This window comes from Cervus elaphus, chromosome 23 (genome assembly GCF_910594005.1).
Source record: "Cervus elaphus chromosome 23, mCerEla1.1, whole genome shotgun sequence".
Classification (NCBI taxonomy): domain Eukaryota; kingdom Metazoa; phylum Chordata; class Mammalia; order Artiodactyla; family Cervidae; genus Cervus; species Cervus elaphus.
Window position 1 is genome coordinate 70,677,363 of NC_057837.1, and position 13,815 is coordinate 70,691,177.

The following is a 13,815-nucleotide window of genomic DNA, read 5'->3' on the forward strand; positions in this document are numbered from 1 at the left end:
TAGACAGATCGACTGGGGCTCAGAGAAGCTAAATCATTCCACAGCTAAGGTTATCAGCTCTCTTTTATTTCTCCCACATCTCATGCCCCACTCTGGACAGAAGCCCACAGAACTGCAGATGAACACAAGAGTATCAGAGATCAAGAAGTCTCCCCACAAGGAGGGGTTTGGGGCAGGGTTTCTTACCCTTGGCACAACTGCCCTTTGGGGCTGAGCAGTTCTTTGTTAGGGGCAGGGGGAGGAGGGCTGCCCTTGTACATCGCAGAAGTTTAGCAGCATCTCTGGCTTCCCCCTACTGGATGCTGGGGCTCCCTTCCCAGGTGTGACAATTGAAAAGGCCCCCAACATTGCTGAAAGCCTCCTGGGAGATGAAATCACTCTCAGTTGAGAACCACTGGTCTAGGCAGAGGCTGTAACATTTCCGAGGCAAATTAGGCACCAGAGAGAGAACACAGGCAATGTTCTGGAGCATCCTGTCCAAATCTGGAGCCTGAGGTTTCACTGAGTCTGACTGAGCCTGAAACTTAGGTCCTCAGAAACAACATTCCATGTATATTTGCCACAGAATAGAACATAATGGAAAATCAGCATAACAAGGGTTAGGAAGAAAGTCTTAGTTACAGTAGGACAAAGACAGACCTTGAGCTCTGAGACGCTCAGCCTGAGTGAACAGGCTTTAGCATCCTCATCTGAAACATGGGAGCAGGTGAGGATTCAACAGAATCTCACGTGAAATATATAGGGCGGTGTCCAGCATGCAATAAACAGTCTACAAATGTTAGCTTACTGCAGACTTGCAGCTCATTCCGTACCCTGGATAAGTCTTCCACTGGAACACAGGAGGGTAACGTTCCAAGTGAATGAGGGTTTAATGCAGTCGATGTTTGATTTGATTTCCAAATACGTAAAAAGTGTTAATGTGACCCAGGAGCATGCAGCTGATGAAGTCGTCAAAATAATTCAAGGAAACCAATACTTATCAGGTTTTATTTACCCACACTGCTGCTTTTTTTTTAAAAAAAAAAATAAGCTGGTCTTTGTGCCCATATAGAACACAATATACATAGATATCTTCCAGTTTGCCTCCCCCAACATGCACATATGTTCAAGTTAAGTTTCCCACCTTCCTCCCATCTGTCTTCTTTTTTTTTTTTTTTCTCTCCTCTGGAAAGCTAACGGTGACATCATCTAAAAATGAGGAAGTCAGGAGCTAAGACTGGGCAGCTGGCAAATGGGGAGGATGGAGACTGATGAATATAAATAAACACACGCACAGTTAGTTCACAAAGGATGAACATAACCAAGAAAGTGAAAGTGTTAGTCACTCAGTCAGGTCCAACTCTTTACGACCCCGTGAACTGCAGCCTGCCAGGTTCCTCTGTCCATGGGATTCTCCAGGCTAGAATACTGGAGTGAGTAGCTATTCCCTTCTGTAGAGGATCTTCCTGGCCCAGGGATCAAACGTGCATCACCTGCATTGGCAGGCAGATTATTTATCACTGAGCCACCAGAGAAGCCCGAACATATTCATGACCCTTCCCCAAATCCAGAGGAGCTGCACTATTATTCCATTTTATAACTCAGGAGTCATGGGATGAGGCTCTGAATTCACATAGCAAACACATGCCAGAATCCAGATCTGAACCCAAGACCCACATGATTTACAGTTTATGAGTGCTTGCCAAGAGAAGCTGTGGTTAAAAAACATGAGGCAGTCCATTAACTGAAGTTATGACTAAGAAAGAAAAAATAAGAGCATCAGGATATTTTTTTTAGAAGGAAGACTGCAGAGAGGATGAAGATGCTGAGGTTTCTTGAAACAGCATCTTCTAGGAAAGCCAAGGTTAGACATGAGGTGGAAGGAGGAAGCAGGTAAGTGTAACATGATAAGGTGCTGCGTTTGTAGACACAGCGTGAAACAGGCATACACCAGCAGGCAGGACTCGGGAAGAACACAGAGAGCTCACTCAGCTCAAGGCGAGCCTTCCCTTGACGACCATTAAGGAAGGCCGAGAAGCTTCTAAAATGACCATTATCAGGGCCACACGGTAGACTGAGTAAGTAGCATGATGCTGGCAGGTCAACAGAGACCCCCAAACTGTAACCAGAGCAGGACAAAGGGAAGTCATAGGAGGGACACAGGGAATTAGAAAGCTTGCAGCTTCCATAACAAGGGAGAAAAAGGATAAGGGAAAAAACAACAATTAAAGTAAAAGATGATACATATACACATGTGTGCTGTTGCTTCAGTGTGTCTGACTATGACCCCATGGACTAGAGCCTTCCAGGCTCCTCTGTCCATGTGATTTCCCAGGCAAGAATACTGGAGTGGGTTGCCATGTCCTCCTCCAGGGAATCTTCCCGACCCAGGGATCAAACCCACGTCTCTTATGTCCCCCACGTTGGCAGGTGGGTTCTTTACCACTAGCGCCACCTGGGGATATGTACAGCTGATTCACTGTGCTATACAGTAGAAAATAATACAAAATCGTAAAGCAATTATATTTCAATAATAAAAGGAAATAAAATAAAGAAGCACTCATAAAGGACATAGAACTTGCTCAGAGGTAGGAGGAAAACCTGTAGTTCAAAGAAAACTGAGAACCTCGGGACAAGAAGAACAATAAGGAATCTTATGTGCCACTGCCCCTTGTGAAGAAAGGGTCTGAGAACTCCCTGCTGGATACAGCAAATGTCTGACCATCCTCCGCATGCTAGGTACTGTACTAGGTGCCAGGGATCCAGGGGAAGCAAGACCTACACAGCTTCTCCCTTCAAGACCACGTGTAACACACAGATGTGAATGACTATTGTGCACAGTGGTAGGATCGGGGTAGAAAACCACAGCCTAGTGCACTGGTACAGAGTCACAAGAGGGAGTGTGGTCAGGGGAGTCTCTTTGGGGAGCTGATAGGTGAGCAGACATCACAGCAAACAAAACAAATGAGCCCCACATAATCATCGGGAAGAAAAGCATTTCACACAAAGAGAGGGAAACAAGTGCAGAGGTCCTGAGGTCAGACTTGCTTTCCTGGAGTTCAAGTAAGAGGAAATGGACAGGTGTGGCCAGAGAAAAGGATGAAAGGAAAAATATGGGTCTGGGAGGCTAGGATCAGAGACAGAGAGGGGGTCAGAACTAGACTATGTTAAGAAGTTTGGATTTTATTCTGAGGGTAAGAGAGAAGCTAGTGCAGGGTTTTAGGCAATGATGTGCCAAGATTTAACTTGTTTTCAAACTATCACTGAGGCCGCATAGACAGCAGACCTCGGTGGTGCAGAAGTGGAGCAGGGAGGAGGCTGGCAGACTCATCCAATTGCAAAGAGAGAGCTTGGTCCCAAGCAGTGATGACAAACTGTGACCCAAACCCTGCTCTGAGCCTGTTTTTTAAAAATAAAGTTTTATTGTCACACAGCCTCACTCATTCATGCCATCTTTTCTAGGGCTGCTTTTGCTATAGCAGAGTTGAGTAGTTAAAACAGAGCCTGGGTGGCCCATAAAGATGAAAACGTTGACAACCACACCCTGTGCAGGAAAGGTTTGCCCCCACCTGGTCTGGGGTGTGGACAGGTGAGATGGTAGGGGTGGTGGGGCTCCAGGCAGGCTTAAGCAGGGGAGTTTACAGGGCAGAGGCCAGATCCCAGCCCCAGCTCTCTAACCACTACACCATACAGCCCCCAGCTCCCCTCTGCCTCTGAAGACTGGTAGAGAATAGATATGGATGCTCGGAGTCTGATTAGGAAGGCAACTTTGCTCCAGTGCCATCCAAGCTGAATGCTCAGAGTGGTTACTGTATTTGCTTCTTCTCTGGGTGTGTAGTGGTCCTCCTGGGCTGCTCTCACTGATGGGACAGGAGCCAGCAGCCTTGGTCACCTCAGAAGGCTAAAGATGCTCTCCCGAATTGCATTAGCTGTTCTACCTTTTGCATACATGTTCTCAGCTCACACCTGATTACAGGGTCTGTAATATTGTAAGAAATGTGGTATGGAAGAAAGAACAGGATCTATTTGGCACAGGCAGGCATGGGCTGGAATCCCAACTCTGCCACATATAAGCTGTGTGACCTTGGGATGATTGCCTAACCTCTCTGATCCTCCATGCCCTTATCTGTAAAAGGGAGATGCTACAGCATGTGTATCATATGATTTCTTATAGGCTTAGTAAGATAGTATAGTAGGCGTCTGACACAACTAGACGGCCATGTATTATAGGCCTGCATGATTTTTCCTACTAGACCATGATCTTATCACATTACTTGACACATGGTTGGGGTTCCACAAACTCTTAACAATAAGAACAAGTCAACTATTCTAGTCAAGTAATCTTTAAACCACAGGCTGTAAACTCAAAGGCCTACAGGAGCAAGCCTAGTGTGGTGAGCAAAGTGGGCCAAGTCAGGGCAGGGGTGAACTGTGGAGTGTCCCGAACAGGGCAGCTATACCAGACCACTGATGCCATCCTAAAATGCAGGCTCAGTGTGGTCAAACCAACGCAACTTCAAGAAGCATTTAAGGATTGGAACAAAATGTTAAAAGAAAAAAAAAATGCAACCTAAGTAAAGCATCTCTGCAACCAACTTGGACCAGTGGGCTGCGTTTGATGACCTCAATCCCATTCCCCAATGTCGTTCCAGAGAAAAGAGACCTTAAGATGAGTAAGTTTAAATTACCATAGTACAAGAAACAGAACAAGGAAAAGTAGCCAGTGTATTGATATTTGATCAATATCTCCTTGAATATAGTAAAATATGATTATCAATAATTACAGATATAACTATTGTTGTTCAGTTGTCAAGTCATGTCCAACTCTTTGCAACCCCACAGACTGCAGCACACCAGGTTTCCCTGTCCTTCACTATCTCCTGGTGTTTGCTCAAATTCATGCCCATAGAGTCTGTGATGCTATTTAACCATCTCACCCTCTTCTCCTTTTGTCTTCAATCTTTCCCAGCATCAGGGTCCAAAGAAGGAGGGAATGGCAAACCACTCCTGTATTCTTGCTGCGAGAACCCCAGGAACATGAACAGCATGAAAAAGCGAAGACTTGACTGGATGGCTATTTTGTACTAAGATCTATACATATATTTTCTCCCTCTAATAAGGATCCAACTAGCTATATTTGTCCCCATTGAACAGATGAGGAACCTGAGGCTCGAAGCGAATATGTAATTTCCCTGAAGACACAGAGAGCTGGAACTGAAACTTGGGATGTTGACACCCATACACAAAATCTATATTCTTGACCCTGCCCAGCTGGCTTGATAGAAAGTCACAAGGGACTTAAATCCGAACATCTGACTCTCAGCACCAGTATTGGATTTCTTCGAGGAACTAATCTGTATATTGATAAGAAGTTTTGAACCCATGGTAGGTTGTTAAATGGAGTTAGAAGATAAATTAAAAAAAAAAAAACAGCACCAACAAAATTTTTATGAGTTAGAAAATTGTCATCAAGACCACATCCGCATATTTGAAGACACCTAAGCCCTTGGGACAAGCTAAAATACCTTGGAATCAAAGACTTTAGGAAACCCAGAAACAGACAGCAAATTAGTGCATTTATGAGCAGTGGTCTGGAACAGGTAGGTTGAGGGGCCAGATTGTCAATTGAGCGAAACCTCAATTACAGAGTAATCTAATGTATACCCAGGTACATTATCACAACTCAATAAACAGCTCCTCGGAATGAAGTAATTCCAATTTGCTTGCATTTTGATCTGTGTGTTGCCCTGAAAATTTTGTATTACCTACACTCAAATGAGGTGGTGTTTTCTGAAGCACCGATGCTCACAGCCCCAGGACAGTACACGAGCCACAAGCCAGCCATAAACACACTCACCTAGGGAGAGACGGAGGCAGAAGTGGAGACAGAGGTCTCCACCCTCCACGGCTTGGCCCCGCACAAGCATCTGCCACAGACAGCGTCAGAGGGACCTCTAGCTCCTGGCACCCTTGGGAGCTGAGGGGTCCTGTGACCTTCCAACCCCTACATGGCCTGAGTTCCAAATGAGTGATGCCAGGTGGAGGGGACCCATGAGATCAGGAGGCTGAGCACAAGCAGGACCAGAAACTTTTCTTTTGTTCCAGATCCCTGGCCGACTGGTGGTGGATAGAGGAGGAATCTGGGGAGTCTGGTGTAGTGGGAACTCCAGGACCCAAATGTTCCCAAGCCCACATGTTGGGTCCCATTTAAAAAAAAATGCTGGCTGTTCTGTGCAGCAGGTGGGATCTTAGTTCACCAGCCAGAGACTGTATCTGTGCCCCTGCAGGGCAGGCACAGAGCCCTAACCGCTGGACCACCAGGGAAATCCCATGACCCCTACTTTAACATTCCCTCCTGTATGCTCTGCACATGGGGGAAGCACCAGTCCCCACTATGCATAGGAAGCCTCAAAGGGTCTCTCCGGGGCCACAGATATGGGAACAAGATCATGATCTGGGACAAGTGTCCTGCCCCATCTGCCTCAATTCAGTTCAGTTCAGTCACTCAGTGGTGTCCTACTCTTCGTGACCCCATGGGCTGCAGCACGCCAGGCCTCCCTGTCCATCACCAGCTCCTGGAGCTTGCTCAAACTCATGTCCATCGAGTCAGCGATGCCATCCAGCCATCTCATCCTCTGTCATCCCCCTCTCCTCCTGCTTTCAAACTTCCCCAGCATCAAGGTCTTTCCCAATGAGTCAGTTCTTCCCATCGGGTGGCCAAAGTATTGGAGCTTCAGCATCAGTCCTTCCAATGAATATTCAGAACTTATTTCCTTTAGGATGGACTGGTTTTATCTCCTTGCAGTCCCTTGGACTCTCAATCCCTTGGACTCTCAAGAGTCTTCTCCAGCACCACAGTTCAAAAGCATCAATTCTTTGGCATTCAGCCTTCTTGATTGTCCAACTCTCACATCCATACATGACTAGTGGAAAAACCATAGCTTTGACTATATAGATCTCTTTCAGCAAAGTGATGTCTTTGCTTTTTAATACACTGTCTAGGTTTGTCATAGTTTTCCTTCCAAGGAGCAAGTATCTTTAATTTCATGGCTGCAGTCACCATCCACAGTGATTTTGGGGCTCACTGTCCACAGTGAGCCCAAGAAAATAAAATCAGGGATCGAACCCAGGCCCCCTGCATTGGGAGTGCACAGTCTTAGCCACTGGACCATCAGGGAAGTCCTGTGTGTGTGTGTGTGTGTGTGTGTGCATGTGTGTATAGGGAAGGGTTAAATCCATTTCTCCAGAATCTGGCAGTTGGTATCCCACTCCAGAAAGGAAGGGAACAGAGGAAGTATGATGCATGAGTTAAAAACACAAGTTAGCAGCAGGTCAGGGGACCCCTGCTATGAGCCCAGCCTGCAGTCTGGATGCTTTTGACACTGTTCAGGACACGATGCTACCACATGCTGACAAGGCCACAAGCCTCAGGCCCTCCAGGTGAGGCCTAAATAGCACGATCCAGCCCCTGGGCCAAGCCCCGCTCTGCCCCTAAGGACCTGTCTCTGCTTCTCAACCTGGCTGTGGATGTTCCTACAGCTGTAAAATGAATTAAAATAAAACCAAGGTGCAGAGCCACAGTCAGGACTAAATAAGATCACGGATGTGAAGGGACTTCTACACTCAAGGGGTCTAGTTTCCAGCTGACCCCCAAGTGAAAGTAAAAAGAGAAAAAGTGCAACAGGGAAGAAAAACAGGCACTAAGAAAATGCAGCACTCCATAAAGGATTTCAGTAAGGTGCAACAAAGCAGGATCCATTACCAGGAGCACAAACCCACCTTCACCCACCATGAAGGAGACTTCTGAAGGAGGTCACCCAGTGCACCCGTTAAAATGGAGCGCTGAGGGCTGCAGGCGGGGGGACAGAGCAGATCCATGGCTCCTGGATCGTATCGGGGTACTGCTCCCTCCAGGCTGAACTCAAGCCCAAGGAACACAGCCAGCAAAGAACAAACCACAGTCCCAGGACACCCTGGCCACCCCTCCAAACAAAGGCCATGATGCTTCACCATGGAAACCACATCCTCCGTCCAAGAGGATTTGACCCCACACCTCCTTCTTCGTACCTGAGAACATAAGGAAAGACTAAATGGAGTGTCTCCTGACTCCATTTGTCTGCATGAGAATAGTTCAGAGCCCTACACTAGCCCCAGTAGTCCTTCACCCTATCCAATCGTTACCAACAATGTGCCAGGCATGGCAAGATGCTGGTGAGACCGGGACAACAGGGGAAAACACGGTCCATTCTCAGGATGGGGCGGGAGGCGTCCACTGCTGTGTGGGATATGGGATATCACCATTCAACAGGTATAGTGAGTGCTCCAGAGGGCCCAGCTCCGGAGTAACATATTCACTGACTGTCGGAAAGACCTACAAAGGCCACTTTATCACACAGATCAACCTTACGGCACCAAAAAGTCGAGAGATGAGCCTAACGGGATCAAAACGATAGTATCTTTGATATACATTCACACTCAATGTAAACTGTTTTAAAGATGATTGTTTTTCCTGTTAGTTGTTCTGTTCATAACTACTCAATTTGTTGATCTTCAACTTAAGTGTTCATAGAAGTCCAATGATGAAATGAATTCCTGCTGAGGCCAATAACTCATTCACTGATCCACCACTCAACAAATATTTTAAGGTTGAGTAGTATGAAATGACTGATCGTGCAGGGCAAAACCATGGAACACTGGTGGTCTCAGATGGCTTGGCATGCTCAGCACACATGCCAGGTACTCTGCTAAGCTTGGGGGGCTGACTGTGAACCATGGAACACACGGAAGATGTCCCAAACTCTGCTGAGCTTATATCCTAAAGGGGGGACACAAAACTGCCAAGTAAATGAAGAAAAATATATAATTTGGAAATGCGAAGAGTGGAAAAGAAACAAGGTGATGTGACAGAATGTGACCATGAGAATGGCGGGGAGCTAGGACAGGGTAATTTTCTCAAAGAAGATGGCAAGTTGACAGTCTAGCTGAGATCTGATTAATGACAAATGGGAAGCCATGTGAATATCCATCTGGAGTCAGGACAGCACAGGAGAGCGAATCTCAGATGGCAGACTCCCCCAGGAAAGGTAATCATTACACAGGCAGGCAAAGAGAGGTCAAGGTTCCGTACCAACCCATCCTTTGACCAAGGGAACCAACTCAGGAGCCTTCTCAGGGGTTGAACAATGCTTCTATCTTCAAACACACTGGGTATCATTCTGCCGCTAGCATTAAGATGAACAGCTTCACTATTTCATTCACTAAATTACATTATATTAAAATTTTAACTGGTGAACATAACGCTGGAAAATGAGAACATCCATACACTGCTGTTTTCCTGTATAAGCTGTCAACCTATTTTTTTTTCAAAAGCAATATTGCAACACAAAGAAAAATCCATAAAGATGCTCATATTCTTTGGCCTAACAACTCTATCCCTAGGGGATTTATCCAAGGAAATAATCTGGTTTAGTAGAATAAAAATATTCTCTTCGGAAGAACTCAATTGAGGTGTTAATTGTTGCAAGCACAGAGGAAAGATAAAAACAAAAACACCTGGAATTATCTAAATGATGACAGAGATTTTTAAAAATAGGATGATTCACTTGATGAAATATCACACAACTATTAAGCACTGTAACAAAGATTATAGAATCTTTTAAAAATGAATCAAATATCCAGCTCCTTGAAAGACACAGAAAAGGGACAATGTACATATTTTCATGGAAAAACAGATCAAAGATACCTCAAGGTGAACAAGAAAACTGGGGAAAAATTAATTCAAAGTCAGTGTGGTGGGGGTTATTTATTTCAAAAGTCCATCTAAAATATTGTCACTATATCGAGTTTTCAATAAAATATCCCTTAGAAACAATTGTTTTCTCGATCATTGTAACAGAATGCCACCCAAGCACAAGAACACTGGCTCACTCTAAATTTAAATGCAAAAAAAAAAAAAAGCCAAATTTGGAGATGTCTTCCATGTCATCTATCCCATAAGCTTTCATGTACAGATCTTACATCTAAGACTCAACTTTGAATGACAGTGAAATATTGCATGATTTTACAGTAACTTTCTCTTTTTTTTTTTTTTTTTTGAAGTGGGTTGATGAGAATTTAAAGCTGTTTCATTCTATGCAATGAGTGAAGGAACCACAGATAAGAAAACAGCAGTCTTAGCTCTTCCCACCATGCAAGCTTGGGGTCAAAGGATCCCTATGAGACCAGCCACCTGGGTGGTGGCACTCACCTTTCACGATCAACTCGGCGTAGTTGGACACACCAGAGCCACCGTCAGAGCGGATCACACAGCGGTACTTGCTCACACTCCGCTGGGTCGTGTCTGCCACACTGACTGTTGCCGAGAAACGCCTGTGGTTGACCACACGGGTGACCATGAGGGCCGTGTCCCTGCCATTCCATTGCTGCAGGACAGAGGAAAGGAGGGAGAAATCATAGTATCACATGCTCCCAGCGTGGACGCTCCACCCACCCCCACACCCCTGGGGCCCAGGACTTTCCATAATAAGGAGTCTCCATTGCTGATAGCGGTAGGTGACATGATTCAAGAATAAACTTTGCTAGGGAGCTGACGCGACAGGGCAGCTGCCTGGCCACAGGAAGAGAAGGCACAGCCCCTTCTAAACACCTTGGCTCCTTGCTCTTCTGCATCTGGGGTTGGCCCTTGGCCCCTTAAAGTTCCTCCCATTTTCACTCGTCTCTTAAGCAAAACCCACAGGCTATCCCCGAGAGCAGACTCAGGTAAGTCAGTGAAAACAGCCCACAAGTGGTAATAAACAGCTGGTGTGCTGGTACCCCACCCACAGGTTCTGAGGCCCCCTACATGGACCAATCTGCCTCCCAGGTACAGCGTGGATGGGGGCTTTTCAACACCTCTCCTCCTTGGCATATGCTCCTTCCACTGCCTGGAGCCTCCTGTCTGCCTGGAGATATACACCCGCTGCCTTAAACGCCAGGTACAGCTCATTAGCATCTCCAGTAAGTGCCCTTGACTGTCACACCACCTTCTCAAAAGCTCCTCACTCTCCTATGTATGGTACAAACTTGCCACACAATTTTTCCAACAAGTGTTTCCCTCGATAGACTGTGAGCTGCCCGAGGGCAGGACTTTGCACTTTTCATCTCCAGCACCATGCCCTGATGCCTCTTGACTTGATAAACGTTTCTAGAATCAACATTTTTAATACAACATTTTTGTCTTTACCATCCTGGATCTTAGATGTGATATTCTGGGTTTGAAAAAGTCCCTGTTTCACAGTAGCAAGTTACAATAACTGATAGGAAAACAAGTGCAATTGAATGCCATTTGTGCAACCTCAGGCAAGCAATTTCATTTCTCTGGCCTTCAGCTCCTCATTTAAACCATGAATCTGATACCGGGGCTTGTTTTATGGAGTTACTGTGACAAATAAATGAGAAGGCATGGAAAACATTGAACACATAAAGGCACATTCTGGTGTCAGTGGAGCTCTCTAAATCAGGGATCCCCAACCTCTGGGATCTAATGCCTGATGATCTGAAGTGAAACTGATCTAATAATAATAGAAATAAAGTGCACAATAAATGTAATGTGCTAGAATCATCCTGAAACCATACCCCTCGCCCCAAGGTCTGTGGAAAAAATTGCTCTCCACAAAACCAGTCCTTGGTGCCTAAAAGCTGGGGGATTGCTGCTCTGAATTAACCATGGAATTAGAGGTTTAGTGGGATAAAGTGGATAACAGCCCTTCAAAGATGTCTATGTCCTAATCCCTAGAGCCTGCAGATACATCACTTTACATAGTAAAAGGGACTCTGAAGAAGTGATTACAGATTTTGAGATGGAGAGAGATCCTGAATCAAAGAAGAGGACTTATATGCAGAAGAGGAAGGCTGGATGGTCAAAGTCAGAGAAGGAGACATGGCGATAGAGACAGAGGTCAGAGTGACGTGATCGATGACTTTGAGATGAAGGAAGGAACCATGAGCCAAGGAATGCAGGGCGGGGTAGCCCCCAGAAGCTGGAAAGGGTAAGAGGAGAGATTCTTCCCTGGAACTTCCAGAAGGAGCCCAGCCTGCTGACACCTTGATTTTAGCCTGTAAGACCCAATTCTGACTTTTGATCTCCACAACTGTGAAGTAATACATTTCCATTGTTTCAATCCACTAAGTTTGCAGAACTTGTTACATCAGCAATAAGGAATTAACACAAACAGCAAAAGACTAATGAAGTGCAAAAATATTACTTTTTTCAAGTTTAAATCTTATGTTGATGTCTCCTCCAGGATTATTTCACTTTTCTTCTTAATGACGTCAGATTCCAGCGAAGATTAAGTGCATCCCCTTGAACCATTTACATTTTTTCTGTTTAGCTCCTGAAACCACCAGTATTTCTCCCGTGGAAGAATAAGATATTGCGGGTTGTCTTATAAAATCTCTGGAAAAACAGGCCTTTTGATAATCACATTTGTCATATTGGGAGCAGGCAACAGCAGGACAGGGACAAGCTGAGGGCCCAGAGCCACGAAAGGCAACAGCGCTGTGATGGACCGGGGCAAGGAGCCATGGAGGTGAGGTTCAGAGAGATGAGCCCACACGCAAGGGCAAGCAGAGGCTCAAGGTCAAGGCGACTGAGCAGTCACCCAGGAGGAGCCCCGAAGCAGAGATCACAAGGGATTCTAGAAGACCAGGGATGGTGAGAGGCTCAGAGCCCAGAATGCCGGGGCAACACGGAGAAGGGATTTAAGCAGAGAGGATGAGTAAGAAGCACAAGTACCAGCCACTGTCAGCCCCAGACAGAGGCAGAGAAGAAACGGGGAGAAAATAAAGGGAAATTTTACTGTGCAAGAAAGGACTCAGAAACCTCAGACCCCAGGCAATAGATAGGTTTGAGTGGATGCAGGTGGGACGCCAAAAGCCTGAAGTGAACCACAGCCTGGAGACAAGGGGAGAGAGTAAAGCCTTCCAGCCATGACATTAAATGCCATGTAAGTGCACAGGGATTCAGATGCCAGGATGCTCAGAAAGAGCAGGACAGTGAGGGGAAGTCAAAGTCCTGGGAAAAGCCAGAGCGGTGCAGGACACAGACGGCGCACGCTGGAGCCCATGGAAAATTCCACCAAACCCTTTGGCCTGTGTCACCGCTTCATCCTGTTGGAACTCTTCTCTTGTCGCCTGTAATATTTTTCATCCATAAGTATGCCCTTCCACCGAAAGTTCCAGGCATGCCTCTTTTCATCTTGTGGCAAGTGTTTGAGAGTTATATCTGTTATAAAACGAATCATCTTCTAGCCCCTCTGAGTTGATGACTCAATTGAATCAATTTCCCAGTGGGCACTCAAAACGGTGTCTTAGGTTGGGTTCTCCAGACAGAAGCATAGTCTGGGGGCACTGGCTCGTAAAGCATACTTTGATCCATTCTACCCAGCACCTTCCTATCTCTGCCTCTTCCGCCAGTACACTATACGAGCATACATGCTAAGTCGTTTCAGTCGTGTACGACCCTCTGTGACCTCATGGACTGTAGCTTGCCAGGCTCCTCTGTCTGTGGGATTCTTCAGGCAAGAATACTGGAGTGGGTTGCCATGCCCTCCTCCCATAGGGTCTCTGGAAAGCCCATGAGCCACTGCCTTGAGATTTGCTGGTTGTCTGCTCCTGAATCTATGTTTAAAAATTTTTTTAAAAAGAGAGAGACTAGAAACTGATTTCCATAGACAACGTGAGAGAGTCAAGCACCCCTGCAATAACACACTGCTTCCTCTGAAAAGTCAATATAATCCCTGTGAATAAAGGTCCATAACAGAGTTTGATAAATATTTTGTTCAAAGTAATGGGATTTGT

The 13,815-nt window shown here is 45.8% G+C and overlaps 1 protein-coding gene across 12 annotated transcripts in view; it reads right to left on the bottom strand.

The window, feature by feature from the left end:
• The window catches only part of PTPRT (protein tyrosine phosphatase receptor type T), a 1,101,260-nt gene that overhangs the window by 637,502 nt on the left and 449,943 nt on the right, over positions 1–13,815 (bottom strand). For all 12 annotated transcript variants that reach the window (XM_043884333.1, XM_043884327.1, XM_043884332.1 and 9 more), the window contains exon 6: positions 10,226–10,400. In XM_043884333.1, the coding sequence (XP_043740268.1) occupies positions 10,226–10,400 (175 nt within the window). The remainder of the gene's footprint in view (positions 1–10,225; positions 10,401–13,815) is intronic.